The 22,448-nt window shown below is 34.7% G+C and overlaps 1 protein-coding gene across 6 annotated transcripts in view; it reads right to left on the bottom strand.

Annotated features, from left to right (window-relative positions):
- Nucleotides 1–22,448, bottom strand: part of FMN1 (formin 1) — a 188,912-nt gene that overhangs the window by 77,525 nt on the left and 88,939 nt on the right. For all 6 annotated transcript variants that reach the window (XM_017742015.1, XM_017742018.1, XM_017742017.1 and 3 more), the window contains 3 exons: nt 19,321–20,099; nt 15,498–15,648; nt 4,484–4,571 (listed from right to left, as the gene is read on the bottom strand). In XM_017742015.1, the coding sequence (XP_017597504.1) occupies nt 4,484–4,571; nt 15,498–15,648; nt 19,321–20,099 (1,018 nt within the window). The remainder of the gene's footprint in view (nt 1–4,483; nt 4,572–15,497; nt 15,649–19,320; nt 20,100–22,448) is intronic.

Genomic DNA, 22,448 nt, shown 5'->3' with positions numbered 1-22,448 from the left:
ATATAATAGAAAGAGAAGCTGTGAAACTATTTGTACTGCATGGTATGGTTAAAACACAAACCGGAATTTAGAAATTCTGAACACACTAAGGTCTGCAGATTAGAGTTGCTTTAGAATAGTTTGCCTTATGCACACAAAATGTAGCCTTTAAGATGCTAAGAAAAATGCCTGGTTATCAGTGATAGCGGTCTCTAAAGTTTAAATGTGCTGTAAGGCGTAACTTGCACTAAGACAATGCAAACCTATTTATATACCTACCACGGCCTCTAATCAGAGCAATCCCAGGATGATTAGAAATGTAACACTGAATCAGAATGGTTATTAGACTGATCATCAGTCTGGCTGGGTTAATCTACAGTTCACATCCTTCCAATTATTTATTCATGTATGCTGACAATGGAGGGGAAATCACAAAGCTGAAGAAAACCAGTCAGACACTTCACTTTTAGCATTAAAAACAGTCTTGATGCTAAGAATCAATGTTAAGCTCTTCCCTTTGTCATACAGGCTACACTGTGTCAGCATTGTAGTGCTACAGCACAGCTACTCTGGCCTTGGTAAATGTAGCAGCAAAGCCTGCAGCTGTTCTACCTGGAGTAATACTGCTCTTTACCACCACAAAGAGTACAATAACCTATTAACTATGTGTCTGATGTGATCTACCATAGCTCAAAGATTTAGTCCCATGGAAAATACAGCAGCAGACCATCTACTTAATGTGTCCTGACAGCACTCATGGATATTTGACAGTGAAACACTTCCTCCAATGTATAGAAGCAGAACTTCAGGTGCCCTACAATTTTAGTGGCAAAATGCAGGTACTATGGAGGTAGGGAGGGATTTGGGAGAATCTATCTTTTGAACATAGGCATCTACCTTTTATCTACATCCCATTTTCTGTAACTAGAAGTTTTTTTATCTGGGCTGCCCCACAATTTTGCCAGTTAACTCTTGAACAAGGATCTCAGTAGCTCATGGAAAGACAGCACAAATAACATACACTGCAGAAAATAGTATTATTATGTGTTTTCCAGCGAACTGCTATTGCCACCTACTATATTGGAACTGTCTCAGTGAGTGGAATGTTGTCCTGTAAAAAGTTGGGACAAGGGCCCACACAGCGTTTTCACATACAGTTATAATGAGCATTCCCCATTACAAACAAAACTGAAACACCTCACTGTGGAGTGAGTTATAGTATTTCAACAGCAAAGCCACACAAATAGTGCTGAGCCACAAGATAGTCTCTCAAGTTGTAGTATTTCAGCTGAGCAATGACAGGAAAAGACAGAAATGGACTGATATGAAATGGAGATTACTTCTCTAAGTGTGTACTCTTAAAGCTTACCTAACAAGTGATCTCTACTATTCCTCATCTCTTCTTTATAAAGGCTTTAAAAAAATGCAGAGAAGCAGCCTTAAAAATAATCTCAAACCTATGCACAATTTGATATTTGCTATTTGTTTTTCCAATATGCAGATCCTGTATAGCATACTGAGTCAGACAGATTTTCTGCCTGCTTCTTCTGCTCAGGAAGTGAGTAATATTAATAGTGGTCAAATAAGAAACTTTATTACCCTCACCAGTACCAGATTCACCAGTGTTCTCAGAACACTGAAGCACCTAGGATTTGTTCTCTCCCACTGAATAGAGAGCTGAGTACTAGGACAGGTGCAGCATGACAACTTTCCCTGCGCATCATTTAACACCAACACCACCCAAAATAATTATTACGTTGTCTTCTCCTTGGACTGTACTCGCATGCAGCATGAATTTAAACTTATCAGCAAAGGATGAACTTCACTCTCCTAAATGAACATGTGTGGGAGATCCCCCTCCTGAAGTGCGGTGGCTGGCGCATTATCAAATGCAAACTCAAACATCTGGATGCCAGATATGGTCACTTGCCTGTTTTGCACTGCTGAGTTATCTACAGAATATGCTGTGAAGCTATGTACTTTAATTTGAGAGGATAATCCTATGGATGCAGAAATCTCACACTATTTTAAAGGAGGATGCAATTTTTCTTGCGATTACTCTTTTTTTGTCTTGTCTAGTTTTGCATGCACCTGTATGCACAGGGCAGTTGAGTTTTCTCTACCTGTATCCTGTAACTGCTCCCTAAGGCAGACTAACCAGTACATGATACATAGACAATACATTCATTTGTACATGATTTTACAACAAACACAGTCATAAAAGCTTGAAATAAAATTTAGATATTTTTCATTTCTGACTTTCTTTTGCTTCAGGTTTCTACATTCTCTGTTGTAAGTGGTCAAAGACCATTAACTTTTCCGTTTTTCACATACTGCATTATTCCATGGAAGCTGGCTTGAAAAAAGAGGTGACTGCTTAATTTGCATGTTCTTAGAGGTAGCTCTTTGCAACTTCACTTTGTAAAAATTTGACGTTCATGACCCAACGATTACATGCTTTTCTTCGTTAGGTGTTGTCATATGTTATTTAGCCTATTATGATTTTTTTTCATCCAGTGCATTGACTAGAGCAGTCTTCAAATAATTTGTCTGCTGATTGGTAGGACTGCCCACAGATTTAATTACACAAAATACTATGGAATAAACACACATTAAAGGAGAAACAAGCATAATTCTACTGTTATCTTCAGACTAATACACATTTCTAAAGGTCCTCTCTACAGAACAATGTTTTCCCTGAGTCTTGCGAATGGGATTTTTTTCCCTAGATAGTCTCTGAACACAGATTTTGATTAGAATGAGTCAGACTGCTTTGTTAGTATGCTTTTCAAAAACTTCCACTTATGGTATTCCCAAATCCTGATGGTAGCTCTTAGCTGCTTCCATAAGCAAGAGGCAGCACATCCTATTGCTGCCTTGAGCAACACATGTGGTGACAGGCCAGTCATTTGCTACCTCAGACAAGAAAGGGCGATGAGTTCTAAGTTCTACTTCAGTGACAGCACTTGTTCTGGTGTCTTCTTCTACCAACACTCTAATTTTCATTAAACTTGTAGGACTACATTAGCTATGTCTACTGCAAGTGTAGTCTTGAGAAATGGATTTGTAGACAGCAGCAGTTCACACTATACATGTTTCAGGGAGTTTTAACTCTCTCTGATCTCATCCTAGGGAATTCAGAGACTGCTATACATGGAGACTGATGGCATGCTCCTAAAGCATATCTTCTTATTTAATCTGATTCTGAAGGATGTTTGTGCACTCTGAGACTGCTCTGCATTGCTCTGCAATGCAAATACAGCAAAGAGGACAACTGGTAAATGTGATTCAAAAGTGCGCTGCTGACTCAAGACAAAAAGGCTATTGTATATACACCCAAATATTTGTGTCATTATGTTCTCTTAGATTTGGTATAAATTGGCCAGAGGATTTCAAAAGCTACAGAAGTACAGCGAACAGATGAGAGAGATAGAGATGCTCTGTTTTAGTAGAACATCATGGCATGGAAAATAAAAAGAAAACCCATCTCTGAAGATCCTTAAGAATATTAGCCAGTTTTTATAATACAGCTTCTATCCTATCCCTATGCTGCTGTAACTTCTGCCAGCAAAAGACCTTTAGTAATAGCAGTTTTTTTCCATCTCATTCTGATACCTTTCACACAATACTGGCAGGCACAAAGTTATTCCTTCTTTTCCTTATTCCTCCACATCCCAAGAGACATTTGTAAGCCCTTGTGCTTTTAAAGTGCTAGATGCTCAAAGGCTCTTTTGAAATTAATAATAATCAATGCCAGCAGCATCTCAACACCCTACCCAGTATTTGCATGAGATGGAGGGAAAACAATAGCAAAAAAGGAGACATCAACTTGAGTTGTTCCAGCAGTTGTTTTAAATGGTGAATATTTTCCTTTTCTTAATGTGAAAAAGAAATAAACAATAACCTTAAACAATATCTTTTTAAATCCAGAACATAAGCAGACTCTCAATTACCCCAGTGTTCTGAAAAATCTGTATTTCTCTACAGTTGTATTGGCAAACTCAAATAATTTCTACCAGTAATGGAATTTACAACTGACTAGCCCTACACTTTGAAAAATGCCATCCAGTAATTTTCTTTCTGACTGTTACATGGTAACATCAGTTTGGGATGTACTTTTTATACTGTTAATGAAGCAAAATGTAAATATTAAAAAATACCGACTGCATGTTTGAAGCCCAAAAGATTTATGTGAAAGCCCTCCATTTAACTTCCATTGGTGGGTGACTGGCTTTAGAAAAAGCAGGGAACTGCATGGGAGGAATATGAAAACCCTGAACTGAAAGTGTTATGCTAACTTTAATGGTACAGAAGGAGTTGTACCTAAATTCAATTCTAATTTTTAGGTGAAACTTTTACATATAGTGGAATATATCGGAAGAATGATTCTTCTGGTAGTTTAGGAGACTGTATTTAAAACACATTCTGTAATGTAAGAAATTCTCTGAGGGATATGATAAAATATTCATGCAAGTACAATACATTAGGTGTAAGAAACGCTTACCTTGTTGAATATCCTTCATCTCCAAGTGCAAACTTGATATTAAAATTCCTACAGTTTGAGACCGCTTTCCATCCAGCAATTTGATAATCTAGAAAGATGATGCAAAATGATCCGAGATCAAGGGAATGCTCTACAAAGGATTCATTCACTTTTATAACAGAAGCTAATTTGTGTATTTAATTCAGTATTTCTTCAAGCATCAAACCTTTTTATTAACTAAATGTGCTAGTAAGACCTTCATCTTATGATTGTGCTCTGCACCTTAACAAATGACTTATAAGACTGAATTCTCTCCAAGTCTACTAAAGAGCATTAGCTCTTACTTGTAGGATGCTATTAAGCAGGAAAAGAAAAAGGCACATCAAATATTTATTCTGAAATACAGTCCCTGCACACCCTCTGTCCGTTTCTTCTTAAATCATGTTTAATAACGATTTAAGACACCAAGTACATCGCAAGTCCCTTAGTTTGTCTGGTAGTTTACATTTCAGTGTGAACGGGTTTATGTCTATTTTTTCAGCAAAGGATCAATTCCTGACCAAGAGGAACTGAAGAATTGTCTTTTTATGCCCTCTCAACAGTACTTTTGGAACACTGGGCACTACTGAAAGTATTTCTTTTACTCGTGTCTGAATGTGCTTATTTCACACTGTTGACACTCCACAGGGATTTCAGGATTTTGCTCACATTTGGGTAACAGACATTTAATAGTATAATGTACTGACATTCAGACTGTAATATCTTCTGATGTCAGTTTAGGGGGAGAAGAGAAACAGGAGGAAGGGAAACCTTAATGTTATTTATGAAAGGAATCAGTGTAGTTCAGATGTTAGACATGTAAAAAACAAACTTCCCACAATGTCTGGGCTATCGGTATTTGTGACTCTGATTTATTTCATAAGGAAGATATGACAGGAGCACATCACAAAATGCAATACAGACACAAGTTCTTCGGAAATACAAAATGTTCAGATCCAAGATGATGGTTTACTTCATAGTGTTGATGAACAAATACCATGAAATATACTAACTCATACGCAAAATTAAAACCAATAGCTATGTTTTCCCTAAATTTATTATTTTCTATTTCCTATTATAATTTTATTTATCATTTTCTTATTATCTGAACAATATTTAATCTATATTTCTTCAAATTTAATTTAAATGTTAAAATCAAAGGTGGCACTTATATCTGGATATTTAATAATAGTAAAAAAGTAATTGTTATCCCTTATTGCTGGAATACTTTTATTGATGCTCACATTAAAGACAGCTAACTGACAAAATTTATACTAACTCAGACAAATGTTTCCTAGCTGTGTTTTATGTGATTTACAAATATTTAACTATGAAAATTCTTAGCCACTTATCTAGACAAGAGTAGATTTTTTGACAAATACAGGAAAAATAGAAATTATACTGACATTTTCACGTGAAAATGCAAAGCTAGTTCTTACTTAGAGTACTGAAATTGGAATATATATGCACAAGTTGGAACACATGCTGTCTTCAACAAAGATCTGACAAATATTTTAGGTCCCTCCTGTAGGCACTCAATAATAAACTTACGTTAAAGTAGATATTGCATATTTTCTGCCAAAATTTGGAAAAAATCTATCTTGAGAGCTTTTTCTGCCTATATGTATAGCACATACGATGGATATTAAGAAAGTAATACTATGAAAAGTGTTTTCTTCAAATGACAAAGAATTCAGGCTCTTTATCTCCTGAGTACACAAGCAGAGAAGACAATTTTGCTCCAAATTACCTTAAATGAACACTGTGGAAGCATCACATCCTGTTGACTGATTCTTCTGAGCAAATGTAAGTAACTGCTTGGTTTATCATGGTCATTTCTGAAGCTTTACATGAATTTGCTGAACTCCTCAGCACATTAACTTCTTAAAGGGATAATTACAGGTTTGAGCAGTATGCAATTTGTATAGCATTCACTGACCTCCAAGTTGACCTTGTTCAGGGCAAATTCATAGGTTGTCATAAACCCCATTAGACATGCCTAGTTTGAGGCAAAACCCTTCCAGACTATAGCTCTTGTAGGCAATATGACATTTGAAATCATTCCACTGAAGTGTTTGTAAGTGTTAATACATTCTCCAGATATGATCAAACTAGCTCACATTACTAAGCAAGACTTCCCCCTTAAAAGATTTGTGAACAAAAACCCTTAAAGACAACACTATATAATTTTAAAAGCTAGACCAGAGATTCATGAATTAAAATGGCAACTGACTGTATGTTCACATGCATTTTAGACAAATGTACACATGGTCACAATTACCAGGCATCAAACTAGATGCAGACTACCTGAAACAGCTTCAACCAAGTAAATGAAGCCTAATACTTTATTCATTAGGAAGTAAAAATGGAAGACCATGACAACAGAATAGTTTAAATTGAGCATAAAACTACTTCAAACCCACAGTTATAGCGCCAAGTATTATACTGGACTTTTGTCATAGATTTTTAGAATTAATGTGTAACTTGCAATATTTTGCAGGTAAAATATATAATCAGGAGTAAAACAGAACTAATTTTCAAAGGTACTAATTTTGTCCCAAATTATGGTTATTCTGTTAAAGTCACTAAGGCAGAATTACATATGTGTGGGAATTCCAAAAGAAAGGAGGCACAAAAAAAATCAGCGCTTTGTCAGTTCAGTAAAAACATAAGGCAAATAAAAGGAAAGTTTGTAAAGACTGTGTTGAACTATTTAGTCTGGGCTTTTAAAAGACAAATCACTGATCACCTCTCAGCATATTGGGACTTGCTTGTAGCTGGCAGTGACAGGTAAGCAGCTAAAACCCAGCTGACGCCAGCTGATGCTGCTATACCAGCTGGGGGTGGTTTGCCAGCTGCCTGTTGCTTTTCCAGACTATGAATGTATTGTTGTAATGGAAGCAGCATCTTCTGGCTTAGTGACAAAATTGTGACTGCTGGTGATAATTCATTTACTTCACTGATCCATAGTATTATTCGCTTTTTTTGGTTTTTCCCCTGACTATTTTTTAGTGTTATTAAGTTAGATGATTGGCTGTACACAAGGGTCTCATCTAGAATTTTCAAATCTTTATAATCTTCTTTAAAAGTGAAGATATACCAAAACTTGAATACACTAATAAATTATTCTGTCATTCCCATTAGAAGGTGTTTCTCTAATGTAGCCAGAAATGTATTTCATTAAATACTATATAACAGACTTTACTGTTTTGTCTAACTGCAATGTCTACATTCTGTCCAGGACACTTACTGGTGCTGAAATCTGAAGAGATTCAGTTTACTTTAGTGATTAAAAGCTAAATCCTTCCTCCTGGTGGTGCGTGTATTCCTTCCATAATATTTAATTTTATTGAGAAAAGCCATAAGCTAAAAAGCTGTCCTGCATATCGCAGCATTTCCCTCCATTCCCACTCACTAACTTTTATAGCAAATCAACAGCCTGGACCCATGAGTAGATTGATGAAACCCTGCTCAGACACAGGAAGAATATCCTGCACAAGAAGCCAAATTATGCCCCTCAAGCCATTGTGCATAAACACTCCATAAGTTACCAATGAAATTTCAGAAGCTTAAGACTAGACATCATCTCTCATATTCCTACTCAAGCAAGAGCCAAGTTTAACTGTGTTTTCCTTAGCATGGATGAACCATAGCTTTATATTTTTAAAAGCCTATTTACAATTTTATTAGCTTGAAAACCCCACTACTTTTAGCCTTTTTCTAAAGGACACACAAATGGCAATTTATCAGGTTGAAACAGGAGGTATGAAAGAAAGCTAGTAAGAAACTTATTTCAGTATCTTTACTCCTATCAGAACTGCAAAAGTAAGACATACCACAAAACAGATATTCACTGTATGGATAATTTCTATATTCTATGTGACTTCAGGGCTTTGTGATAAACAAGGAATGCCAGTTATTTTACTCAGCACAGCACAAAATATAAAAAGAAAGTGAGAGTGCCTCAGAAGAGCATGCACTAGCATTTTACCACTTCTTCTTAAGTTTGAACACTGTTTATTATCTTATGCAGACAGCTGAAGACAGTCATTGTGTTTCAACCCTGCAAAGCTTCCAACATTTTCTGCAATATCTGTCCTTCTTGCAGAAACACAAAATTCATTAATTGTAATTTCTCATTTAGTTAGATGGACAAAAAACTTGCTGACAGACATATCCCTTTCAGTTAAAAAAATGCAATTCACTCAAAATATTGACACTCTTTGTAAATGAGAACACATGTTAATAATTATGTGAAATCTGTTAGAGATAATAGACAACAGAAAAGCCATTATCTTTAATGTCCTCCTGCGTCTTTGAAATGATAATCATTGCACTAAAGGGCCAAAAATGATTGATGGACTTTCATTTGGAGCATACACCTGACACAAATTACTTGACATTTACTCATTTTTTTTGGTAAGATGAAGACAGAGTGGCATCACAAATATCCAACTATCCTGTTTCTTGAAAAAGTATAGAAAATACTTGAGTTTTTGAGAATAAATTACTAACAAGTGCTCAAATATATTAGAAAAACTAACACAACTTCAAAATATGTGTTAAGTCTAGCAATTAGCTACAAAATGCACATGGAAAAAATTGCAGCAAAGGAATCTTCTTTTCTAAATAACCTATTTTTCAAGATTACAGAGGATCATAGCTTAATACATAATGAATAATGTCTTTTATTTCATTCCAAAATATATATCCTAATTCTGCCTTTCTCCTACTTGGTAATAAAATAATGTTGGTTCTGCAAATTTAACAGGAAAGGAGAAACTATGGCTTGAAACAATTACATGTGCCCATCAGCTAAAAATTTTGCATGGATATGTACAGACAAGAAATTTTAACATACAATGAATGATAGCAAAATTGTCTACATGTAACACTTCAGTCCTTCATCTGACATAAAAATACTTATAGATGACTTTCATAGTGTGAGAAGGAAGTTAGATCCCTCAAATTATATTCAAATCTATAAAAGCTGAGCTCTTTCAAAAACAATGACAGGGTTTGGGCTTTTGGTTGGTTTTATTTTCCAAAAATTAGGTTATATTTTTAATACTCATTGTTTTCAGTTCTCGTTGTTTTACTAAGCAGTTATGGACCTTACTGGTACTGTAGAGAATCTACTTATAGTTGAATATTTTTGCTACAACAAACTTCATAGTTGCAGCCCATTCACATTTTCATAAATGTAACTTAAGATTTCTTTTACTAAATGGACCATACATTCCTAGAAAAATATTTTCATGTTAATTGAAAACAGAATAGGTGCAGAAATTGTATGTCTAGAATGCTACATCTGAAATCTTTGCATAAGAAAGTATAGAAATGATGATGAACATAGTCTAGATTAACAATAGCACTTTTGAAAGTATGTCAGTGATGCTTTAAATAAAGGAGGTAAAAAAGGGAGTTACACTCAAAAGGCATTTAAAGTCTAAATGTCCAACAGAATCAACACCTAAACTAAACTTATTACCTAAAATAAACTGGTGGATCTAGCCCTTCTCTTTCTTGATTTCCAAGAAGCTGCAACTTCTAAGTAATATTGAAAATGGGATGACCTGCATGCATTTGAAAAAGCTTAACTAAAGACCACAACACTTTACATGGCATAAAAAGTTCTAGATTCAATGGGTATGATCAAGCCACATCATACCAGTAACTTACACATTTAGATTACGCTAGCTGAATTAGCCAAAAAACAGAGAGAAATTTATTTGATTCATATTCAGGTCCTAATGGGCTTTTGTTTTTTCCCAGTCATTTCAACTTTTCCTGCTACAGATTCAACTATTTCAGAACTATAAAATAACAATGAAAGAAATCCCACTCCTTCCATAGATTATTTATCCACCTAGAGTCTCTGGTAAAGTCAGCAATCATCTCTTTTCCAATTCATGGACATCAGCTCCAAACATTTACTGCATTACATTACTTCATATAAGATTATAATGCATCTAGTCTTAATTCAAAAATATTTTTATGAAAGAAGAATTGTATTTTCAATATTTAAATATATTGCATAGTATTTTTCTCTAATAACAGGACATAACTAATATATTCATCTAGCCATTAAATTCTCCCAAATAGAAAAAACCAAATCCTTTTATTAAGACATAATATCAACCCCCCAGAATACTAATTTTTATCATTACCTACATAATACTGCAGAACATTGAATAAAAGATTCTATACATGCAGAGAAGATAAATGCACAAGAACAAGAGTTTCCGGAATTATTTCAGAGGGTATAGAATGTACTATATTTTTCCAAAATAAATTATTATATTTCTAAAAATAGTAAAATCACCTTCTATGCAGTCCTTTCAGAAGTTGTATTACCATTGCTGCTTAGATTCTTGATTTCCCTTCCTTTCTTCCCCCACATATTTGTCAGAAGCCTCTAGAACTCAGTGTAACCCAATAAGCCATTTTTGTCTGGCATGAATGCAACAAATTTGGGAATCAGGAAAGTGTTTCCACTCTAGAAAAAAGTACAGCCAGCTGTTTCAATGCCTAGGACAATGGACAGAAAGTGGACTTTATGTTTTTTAATTGATTAACAGTGTCAAGATGTTGAAAAGGCACTCAAGATGTCATCTACAGCATTTCTGTACTTCAAGACAGCATCAATTATATGTGTACCACTCTAAACAAACTTTCCTAAAGATCTCCAAATGCAGAAACACAATTTCCCTAGCCAAAATTTTTCTGCATTCCTTTGGTATCCTTGCTCTTAGAAAGCTTTTCATAATTTTTCTTTCCAGCAGCTGCATGCACTTGATTACACTTATACTGTGTGTCTCAATCAACTTTCTCCTTTCTAGACTAAACAATCCTAATAATTTGATTCTTTCCTTAGAGACTACTTCACTTTTCATCATTCTCCCTCTTCTTGACTCTTTAGGTAACAAATTTTTAATGAAGGGTTGTAGTGCCTAAATCTAGATGCAGTTCTTAACTGAGACATGGCTGGGCAAGCAATGTTTCTTGATCTGTCAGAGTTGGTTTTCATTTTTAGTAGTACCACGATTTGACAATTCATGTTCCTCTTGTGAGCCATTACAATGCCAAGACTCTTTCTGCTAAACTATTACCAGTCAGTTAGCCAGCTATACCCCATCTTAGCTTTTAGGTAGCTGTGTATCTTTAAACATATTAACCTTGTGGTTAACTGCATTAGCTTTGTGCTTATCTTTGTCTTTCAGACCAGATCTCAGATACATGAAAGCCCTCTGAAGGATCTACTTCAGTACATTTGAAGCCTCTCGCAAATAGGTGGTGGCTGCAGAGTTTGTATTCTGCTTTCCAAGAAATAAGTGAAAATACCAAGGTAACTACAACCAGCAGAGAAGTCCAGAGAGTCCTCAATGTATTCTCCTATTTTGACAGTGAGCATATATATGTACAAACAGTAATATATTCCATATTATAAATATTAATTTTATATATTATATATTATATTGTAATTATATTATATAAATGAGTATAAATATGTATATAATATGAATGTATACTCAGAAATTTCCTTCCTGTGCATAACTTGCCAAATGGGACTGGAAAATAGACCAGCCATTCTATTTATATAGAATCACAGAATCAATTAGGTTGGAATAGACTTCTGACATCAAGTCCAACCTATGCCCGAACACCACCATGTCAACGAGACCATGGCACTGAGTGCCACAGCCAGTTTTCCCTTAACACCTCCAGGGACCGTGACTCTGTCACCTCCCTAGACAGTCCATTCCAAAGGCTAATCACCCTTTCAGTGAAGGAATTCTTCCTAATGTCCAACCTAAACCTCCCCTGGTGCAGCCTATGGAGGGCAGCATTTCAACATTTCTGGCTGAAAATGGCAGGTGTCTATCAGCTGTAAGCAAAAAAAGCTCAGCATATGGTGCATTTTTTAATCTGTGTTGCCACACAGTGTCTGCTATGTGGAAAAATGGGTAAGAACAGAACAGACTGAAATTTCTATAGGCTTTCCACAGAAGCATTCATTTCACAGCCTAAGCATACAGATTATTCCAACTGGTTTCACAGAACTAGTAATTCTGAGAATAAACTGAAAAATATTGTTTTATTTGGAACTGCAAAGGAGTAAAATGAGAAACAATTATCCTCTAATTCAAAAGATAAAATCTTACTTCCAATTGAAAAAGGAACTTGACTGCAAGGGAGGCACTGATGTAATTCTCATTCAAGGAGCAAAGTATTGAATAATCATGTTTTAATAAGCAGACCTGCACTATCTGTTGGTCCATCACTTTTCTAAATACCAAGGAGGCTGAACTTAGTTTGTAGAAGACGGTATGAAATAGGGCATAGTTTGTGCAGAGAAGAGGTTTAATGCAGTGAACGGATCAGTCTTAAAAGACATCACTAAATAAAATAGCTTAACTATTTCAAACACAAACTACAACTCAAGATTTTATTGCTGTACCTGTATCTTGCTCTGGAAGGCTCTTTTAGAGAATATGAAGAAGGAATACACAAATAAGTACATAATGACACAGCATCAGCTCAATCTGTAATATATGATGAGCCTCATAAGATTCGTGTTTCTTAATGTCTGTTGAAAGCATCTTTATCCAGACTATACAATCCCCTATAATGTGACACTGGTACCATTTTTAGGACCAGACAAGCAGAAACTTATGTACTGAAGCAAAAAGATTCTTGCTAAAACCCTAGTAGATGTAATTGTTAGAAAAAAAGCAAGAAAGTTTGAGAGCCAAGAAAAAGCATGAGAAACGAGAAATGAAACCAGCCAAACTGACAGCTTTATATTGATCTACAGGAGCTCTCTGTTATTATCTACTAATAAACCCTCCTGTAAGAAAATAAAATGCCTTCTACTACTGTATTGTTTGCAGCCCACCAAGACTGATCCACTGGAGCCAGCCAGCAGAGAATTTCAGAGAGACAAAGAAAAACACAGGACCATCTAAGAGGGCCAACTGTCCGTAAAAACAGTCAGTTGCTACTATGAGTCATTAAACCGAGAAAGGTGGAAAGACAGAATGCACTAAAAAAATGCTGCTGTACTCAATTAATATTTTCTTTGAATTCTAAAAGTGGATTTATTTTTAATTTTTAAATTGACCAAATGATTGAATGTTTCACATTACTGATCACGAGTTTTCTAAATTCTCATGAAAAACCCTACAACTCCCATGGTTTGTAAGGCCATGATCACAATCCCATCAGTTGACCAAACTAAAGACACAGCAATAGATATAATTCTGAATTTATCTTTTAGGGAATTTATTTTTGTATTTTCATACAGTACTTTAAAGGAACCTCTTTCATTTCATTAATTTCAGTAAATATATCTATCCATTGTCTTAAAATAGTAAGTTTACCTTTAACCACAAAGCAGAATAATTAAAACAGTGATAGAAATAAAAAAAAGATGCAGTTGTATGAAAACACATTGGTTGCTCACAAGAAATAATGCATATTATTATACCAATATGTTCTATAAGTATTATTCAATTCAATTTTGGATAAGCCAAGAGAGATCATTAAAAAATCGTACTGCTCAAACAAAGAAGTTACTTTACAAAGCAGCAAGGAAAAAGAAAAACACAATTTCGTCTCTCAGTATACAGGCATAATTCTGTACCTGGTTTGCTGTCACCCACTTGGAGAAGTAGATATACTCCCTTAACTACTGAGATTTTGAAATAAAAAGGCAACTATTTGTGCATATCAATTCCCCACTAAAATTACAGTGATTGCATTCTTCAAAGTTCTTTAGAAACCTGTATTTCCTATTACATAATTCTTTCTGAAAAAGGTAAATTAATGAAATGTAAACATAAATATTAGAAAGAAGGCATAAGATATGTGAACTAATCCAATTTATGGCTACGGCTGCTGCTACGTATCAAATTTACTTCAAGTATTTGTCAAGTAAAATATCTCAAAGTATTTTTCACAGAGATGTTGATGTCCAACTTCAGTGTAATATTTGAAGGACTGTAACAACTATTTCTTTGGTGTGTATTTAAAAATGCCAGCATGAATTTGAATTCTGTAAATTCTATAGCCTTATTGATACTTCTCATTAGGTGTTGCATTAAGACACAATACCAGGAATTTATGATCAAAGATGTTCTGAAATATCTGAAAGCACCAATATGTATACATGTTTCGCATTCTATATATTATAAAATTGAAGGTAGCAAGCACAGCTCACATGCAAAGAGCCCTCTTGTGGTTCCAAGCAGGTAAACTCAATGAGATTTAAAACACAATAAATGTTTCAGTAGTTTCTGATGTGTAATCACACTGGTTTAGGAAAACAGTATTGATTATTATTCAGCCTAGAATTTTTCTGGCGGCAAATACTACTAATGCCATTTCTTTTTCTTATCTGCACATCCCAATTGACAAGTGCCAGCTCCCTCTGTAATGGATCACGTCTGAAGCAAACAATATTGGCCCTACAGCAATGACACAGCTACTGCATGTAGCTTTGGCCATTAAAGACATGATTGTCCTGTCCCTTCCTGACACAACTCCTTAGCTATACTGGACTAAAAAAAATTTGTCAATCCTTTTTCAAAATGTTGCTTTAAATTTTTTTTTCCAATAAAATTAATCTCAGTGAAAGGGAGGTTTGCTAGAGTTAACTAATGACAGGCATTAGTAATAAATCAGCTCAAGGGCAGGTAATGGCCTGAAATACTGGCACTTGCAAATATGAATTAGAACTTTAAATCTGTTCTCCTACATGGTATTTTTTCTACCTCACTGGGATGTGGAACTTTCATTATCAAAGGCAAAACATCTTCCAAGGTAAATAACAGCCCTGCATTCTCAAGCAAGAGAACTGAGATTGAATCAGCAATCCATAGCTTGTTTGATTGCTCATTCACAAAAAATCCAAAAATTAAAGGGGAGTTTTCTCAAAATGAAAGACTAAACACTAACACACAAAAAAAAAGACAAACAAAAAAACAATAAATACCTTTTTGGCCTTGGTTTTCTTTTCGTAAGTCTCTGATAACGGTTTTCTTTTCTCCTGAGTGGTGTCTTTGGAGAATAAATATTCAAACTCAGTAGTGTCAAGTATATCAGGTTCTTCCAGTGATTCCCATAATGTTGGCATAGCAGTTTTCCTATAAAGGGAAAGGTAATAATAAAATTTCTAAACATTTATGAGAAACCATAATAGATCTAACCATAATAGACAAAAATCCATGATAGATTTAAACCCAAAGCAACACAAAGAGCGTTCCTTCCCTATACCTTGCTCTTGTAAGGAGTCAGAAAGTTTTGCTGTTAGTTTTAGTTATTAGTTTCCGCTATTTAGCCTGTGCCTGCTAGACTATCAAAATGCATCATTCGTATTGTACAGTTCTTCGTCCAACAACTGCAGCTTGTGAAATACATCTCAAGAGACTTCTGCCACTTCAACTAGGATTAGGAGTATTTCAACGGCAGCTTTTTTGAGAAATTTCCAGTAATCTATTTAGACTTATAAAAATAAACAGTATCAACAAATAGTGAACAAACTTTATTCAAGCATCTTTTAAGAGCATTTGGGGTAATTTGTATAGGACTTGATTTACTTCACGTCATCTGCAGATGTTGTATGTTCATTTTTATCCTTGTTGCAGTTCTGAGAAACTAGAGTAATTATGTGGTTTATATTCTGGGAGACTAGCCAGTATTCTTCTCCATTCAACCAACTGTAAATTTTAAATGTGGATTATCTTTCCTTGTTTTTTTGCCTTCCAAGACCAGATTTAGTTTTGGATCAGTTGGGAGCTTGTTTAAACAATCCTTTAGTTTCATCTGGATTAGGGGAAAATAATATGTAGTGCTACAAACATTGTACAATAATTCTGAAAGGGCTTTGTTTCAAAATTTCAATGTTTCAGGAAAAAATGTGGGACAAAACTTTTGAGTGTTCTTGTCTGTTTCTCAGTAGAAGGTGGGACCAGTTCTTCCAGCAGATGTCACTAAAAGGCAGTGAAATTATTCGCAATTTTAAAAAAGTGATGAAAACCAGTGTAAAATACAAATAGCTGATGTCACTAAACATAGATGTAATGTGCAACAAAATGGAAAACCTACCAATTTGAAAGGAACCAATTTAAAAAAAAAAATTTTTTTTTCAAATTTAGGATTTTTTTCAACTTAACGCTCAACTGTCTACTATCATGAATGTTTAAGGAACTCTTTATTTTTTTCTATTCACATCTGCTGATGCAGCATATTCTATGTCACAGGACATGCTTAGAGCTCCACAGCTTCACTCTTCCCGATACTAGCTGTCGTTTCAGCAATACTGAAAAATGAAGGATTCTTTCTGGCTCTGCAACAAGAAGTCCTGGACAGCTTCTGATCTGAGCAGCAAACCCTTGAAGAAGTTTCCAGTTCCAATACAGACCATGAAAATGCGGGACCATTACATCTGGTGACCAGTAGTTCATCAAAATGCTATGAGTTACCTTGCAAAAGCTTGGTGAACAAGCACTATTGCAGAAAGAAAACTTTGATTTCATTGATTCAATGGGAAGAATTACAATAAAGATTATTTATGGACCAACTATTTATTGCCTACTAAACGATTATGCCAAAGTAATATTGGGAAAGTAAAACTAAAATGTTCAAGCTTCCCGCTCCACAATATTTCAGTGCTTTTAATTCTGAAAAACTAAGAGCATACAACTGACGTTTCATTAATTTCTTTGTTCCTGTCAAATATTTTATATAAAATATTAACACCTTACAATGTTTTATTATACCAGAATAAGGGTACTTTCTCATCAAAATAAATTCAGAGTTGTAAAGTAAAATAAAACTCACACTTAAATCCACTTAACTGCAGATACTTACTTTAACAGTGTTTAAATAGAATAGATAAACCTAAAAATAATATGAATAATAATAGCAAATAACTTAAATAAAGAATTTAAATAAAATCATTATTATAAGATAAATAAACTGTAATAAATAATTTATAGTAATTCATAATATATTAAAATATATAATATAGTCACAGTACATAATACAGTATGTAATATACTGTGTGTATATACACAGTATAGCACATATAATATTATGATGTGCTATGACTGTAAGCCATATATAGTAATATAATTTAACTTATTAAAATGTTTAAATTTAGTATCTTGGTAACTGCTGCTAGGCTAACATAATTTTGAACACAGATAATAATGATTTGAACTTTAAGGTCAAAATAATAATGTAATTTCATTACTGGCATTAATGCAGGACCTGAATTAATGAACAACTCCTCATCAAAATAAAACAGTCTGTGTCACTTAAGCATCCCCCAAAAATCCTTTTTGAGCCATCCCTCCTAATGAGATCTATATTATAGTAATAAACACAAGAAGGAAAGTTAGAATCTCAAATCCAAAAGAGCAGCTGAGTAGCGCTTGAAGCCACATTCCACTTTGGCAGTAAGGTATTTGTGCTGGCCCAGAAAGTGTAAACGGGAGAACTGCTTTTCTCCTGTCAGCTAAATAAATGGGTAGCATAAACAAAGACTGTAGGATCACTTCAAAAACCTGTCTAAAAATTGTTTATTTATGCCTGTTTTCCAAATGACCACTTACAAACTAATCAATGAAACAGTGTATTTCGTAGTAACTTTGGGTTTGGTACAACAGAATACACTATTAGAATACTGTTACAGAACCACAGAGTGACCTGGGTTGAAAGAACCTTGAAAATCTCATTCCAACCCCCGGCCATGGGCAGGGACAACCTCCACTAGACCAGGCTGCACAGGGCCCCACCCAATCTGGAACACTTCCAGGAAAGAGGCATCTCCAGCTCCTCTGGGAAACCTTTCAGTGCCTCACCACGCTTACAGTAAAGAATTTCTTCCTTACATTCCATCTAAGTCTACCTCCTCTATTCCACAGATTCTATTGAGAGTTGCCTCAACTCAGGTGCAGGACCTTGCACTTGGCCTTGTTTGCAGTCCCACTACTCAAGCATATCAAGGTCCCACTTGATGGCATCCCTCCCTCAAGCACATCTAGGATTTTATCCCTGCACTAAATCACACTAAGATGGGTGGGGTTTTTTTAATTTTATATCTATTTTTTTTTAAAGCTGTAGAGGTCTCCATCAGTACTGAGACTTGTCCATAATGGACACTTCATGCTACAGGTTGCTGAGCTGCATACTTTATACGTATGCTGTACTCTTCCTGCTCTGACAGAATTACACACAGAGGTTAGGTTCCGGCTAAACTGTTTCCAGTTTCTAGAACTCGAATCATCGAAGATGACACAACATAGTTCTCTGAAGATAAAATCACATGAAGTGACTGGAAAGCAAAAATAAAACTAAGTTCTCACCTGACCAAACTCTAACATTTCAATTCTAATTCTAACTCAGACTTAATTCTAAGAAAAAAAAAAAATCTTTCTAATCTCTTGGCTATCATTTTATCTTTTAGTGCTAAATCTGGGAAGCACCCTGTCACTATGGTCATCCTTGCAGTGCTTGAATTATGGGGGAAAAAAACCTCCAAACCCCATCTTTTTGTTATGATGCAAAAAAATTTCATTCATAATACACATAATTTTAATTTAAATGTAGTATTTAAAAACAACTTATAATTTTCAGACTTCTAGAACTGATTCACCTTTTTTCTAAAAGCACGTAAATTCCATGTCTCCACATTGATTTTGTTATACATTCCTACACTGTTCACTTTTTTGTTATTAAGTCTTGAATAGTATACCCATCCTTGTATCATGACCTATAAGGAGCACCTCTAAGTCCAAGCAAATATATTTTACCTGTTATCTTGCAATTGTATTCGTGTCCAGTACAAAGGCTTCATGGGACGGCCAGGTTCAATGGCAGGTTTTCGAGGACCTCGGTTTGAAGATAAAGTGCTATTAAAGAAGAACCCAGGCCCAGGAGGTGGAGGGGGTGGAGGTAACCCAGATCCAGGCAGTGGAGGTGGAACAGGAGGTCCCAGCCCTGGAAGGGGTGGTGGTGGCGGTGGTGGTGGTGCTTGAAAATTCCTACAGCCTTCAGAAAGTGGAGGTGGCAGTGGTGGATCAGATCCAAACTGAGGTGTCAGTGAAGTTGGACCCATTGGCAAAGGTGGTGGTGGAGGAACTAAAGATGACAGTGAAGAATCAGGAAGGGGAGGAAGAGGTGGTGGCGGTGGTGGAGGAGGAGGAGGCAGCATTTGTTTTGTTTGACAAGACAAGACACCTTCTGATGACTGTACATTGTAATTGTCCTTATTTTCACTTTGGGCAGATATACTATGTGTCAAAGAAGAAATATTAAGCTTTTTGGGTACTATTTGGTTATTTTTCACAGCTCTGTTTTCTTCTTCACTAGGCTTTATGAAAGTTTCTCTGTCAGTCTGTATACATACATTTCGGTATGCCTTTGGTGGGTTATCATCTTCAGTAGAAACACCAATATCCTTTGCTTTTTCATTTCTTCTGTTTAACTTATTATCAAGTTCATTCTTCAAATGTGCAATGGTTTCCTCAAGCTGAGCAGTTGATACAGCATGTTCTCCACGAATATGGAATACCCTGAGTTCAAACTGAGACTGCAGAGCAACAAGAAAAAAAACCCTTAGTGCAAATATTTCTCTTAAGTGTTTGTTTTGTAGTCTATTAAAATCTTCACATTTAAACCATGTTCTTACATTAAGCAAAGAGAGAAATACTTCCCTTTCCCAGTTCTAAATGGTTTTATTGCAAGCTGTTACATAATTGGACAGTTACGAATCTTTAAAGAAATGTAAGCAGGGTGCATTTCAACAAAGCATATTTTGTAAGTAAAATTCCAGAACATTGATTTGGGCATATTCTAAGTTGTACACTATCTTTAAGCAGACTTACCCGGTTTTAATTGAATGCAATAATTAATAGTATATTATGGAAAAAATGTACCTTTTCCAAATGTTATTCTATTTAATGACGTGAGTTTATTGCTTTTTTCATTTCATAAGAGAGATGACATGTTAGGAAGTAAAAAACAGATTAAACACAACAGAAGTTGAAATGCATTCAAGACAAAAACATCAAATAAACAAAATAATTTCTCAATCTATTAAGTGTTTTCACCAATAAAATGCACAGAGATACACATAAATTCTTCAAGTTTATCTTTATTATTAGATTAAAATTTCAGTTCTTCCAGATACATTTTAATCTACAACTCAGGAAAATAAATATTAGAACCAAGAGAATCAAGAGGATTTTGCTGAATAAGTAAGGAAGGAAGGATGGAGAAAACCCCACTTTTCTTACCATATGTCAGAAAGATACAAAACACTTGGCACAGAAATATCTCCTTAAATAATGCAATACAATCCAATACTGCTGTTCCAGGTTATTAGGTCCCTACAAGTTATTTTCTGTTATGCCATGATACTATCAGGCAGCTGGCTGATGTTACCATGATTCTTTGCAAGGCAATGACTCCTGAAAGAGAGTTTTCATGGTTCTTTTAGGATCCCTCTACAAAAGGGAAGCCAACCTTTCAACAGAAACAGCTAATGAGCTGTGATTTTCCCAAATTCCTACAGGCACAACAATTTACACCTAAAATTTCCACATAGTGCTTGTCAGAAATGGCAACATAGCACTTCCTACTTACCATTCCAATTTGAGTAGTAGGTCAGAGCTACTAGTTTACAGCATTAACTAATACATGCATCCAAGTCATACATCTGTAGCTCAGTATGGCAAATACAGAGTAATACAATGTGATTTTATATTGTAAAATAAAGCTGGACTAGATATGCAAACAAGAAATGTTATTTCTTACAGGAGTATGAATAGCTTGAATTCTAATCAATTTCTTAAGATAAAATCTGAAAATACCGGGTACAAAATGCTTCTTTACACTGGCAAGTGTAAAGGTGGGAAATCAAGTTTAAAGTCTTACAAAGAGAATCAAACAGAGATCTGCATTGGAAACAACCCAATTTCTATTAGTTTTATAGAAGACTCAGGACAAATATGTTCAACACAATACATTTGCTTACCTTTTTTCTTTTCCTACTATTATTCTATTGTCACTCTATTTTATTATTAGTTCAATTCAACTATCACAAGATTTTCTGCCATTTGAATTGCTCCAGAGACATGCCTTTTCTTTTTAAACTTGGTGTACTGATCCATAGATGAGGTAATGAAGTGAGTTTGCCTTAAGGAATTTAACTGGATTTGTTTTTTTTAATCATAGCACTTTGCTCCTATTGGACATCAAAAACTCCCTCATAGAACAATTTACTTTGAACGTTAGAGATTTTCCCAGCAGTAAATCTGAAGCCACCTTAAAAACACACTGTAAAACAAGCACAGTATCTAACAAAACTATTTATTACATTTAAATGGACAGGAAAGCAACTGTGTTAGTATTATAAGCCTTTCCAAATACAGATCTCCAGTCTTTAATTTACAATATACAATTGGTAGTTTAAAGTGAAAATTATATTTGAGGTGATAGAATGAAAGGAAGAAAAAGCATTAAACTTTCACATTTTCAGAACTATTTTCCATTACTTAAAGAAATCCCATAAACAAGAATTAAAGTTAAAATTACTAAGCATTACTAATTACAAAAAATAAGTATTACTTATACTTAGTAATAAGTAATAAAACAACTTTTTATTTTAATTACTTTTCATCTCAGAGTAAGCCTTATCCACCAAAGATTAAGTAATATTGAAACCTATTCAGCTTATATACTATGATAATATTTTCAACAAAAGTGTCAAGAATATGAATATTAATATGTACTTTTTATATATACACATACATAATACATATGTATTCTTAATAAAGGTCTGCTTCCTGGAAAATATTTCTTAAAAGGAGATGAAAGGCTCTAAAGTCATATGACGAATCAAATGGACAGCAAACATCATCAGAATATAATAGTTTGG

The sequence above is a fragment of the Corvus brachyrhynchos genome, unplaced genomic scaffold, assembly GCF_000691975.1.
Source record: "Corvus brachyrhynchos isolate BGI_N302 unplaced genomic scaffold, ASM69197v1 scaffold115, whole genome shotgun sequence".
Classification (NCBI taxonomy): Eukaryota; Metazoa; Chordata; class Aves; order Passeriformes; family Corvidae; genus Corvus; species Corvus brachyrhynchos.
Note: the sequence above shows the minus strand (reverse complement) of the source record. Positions and strands in the feature narration are given on the sequence as shown.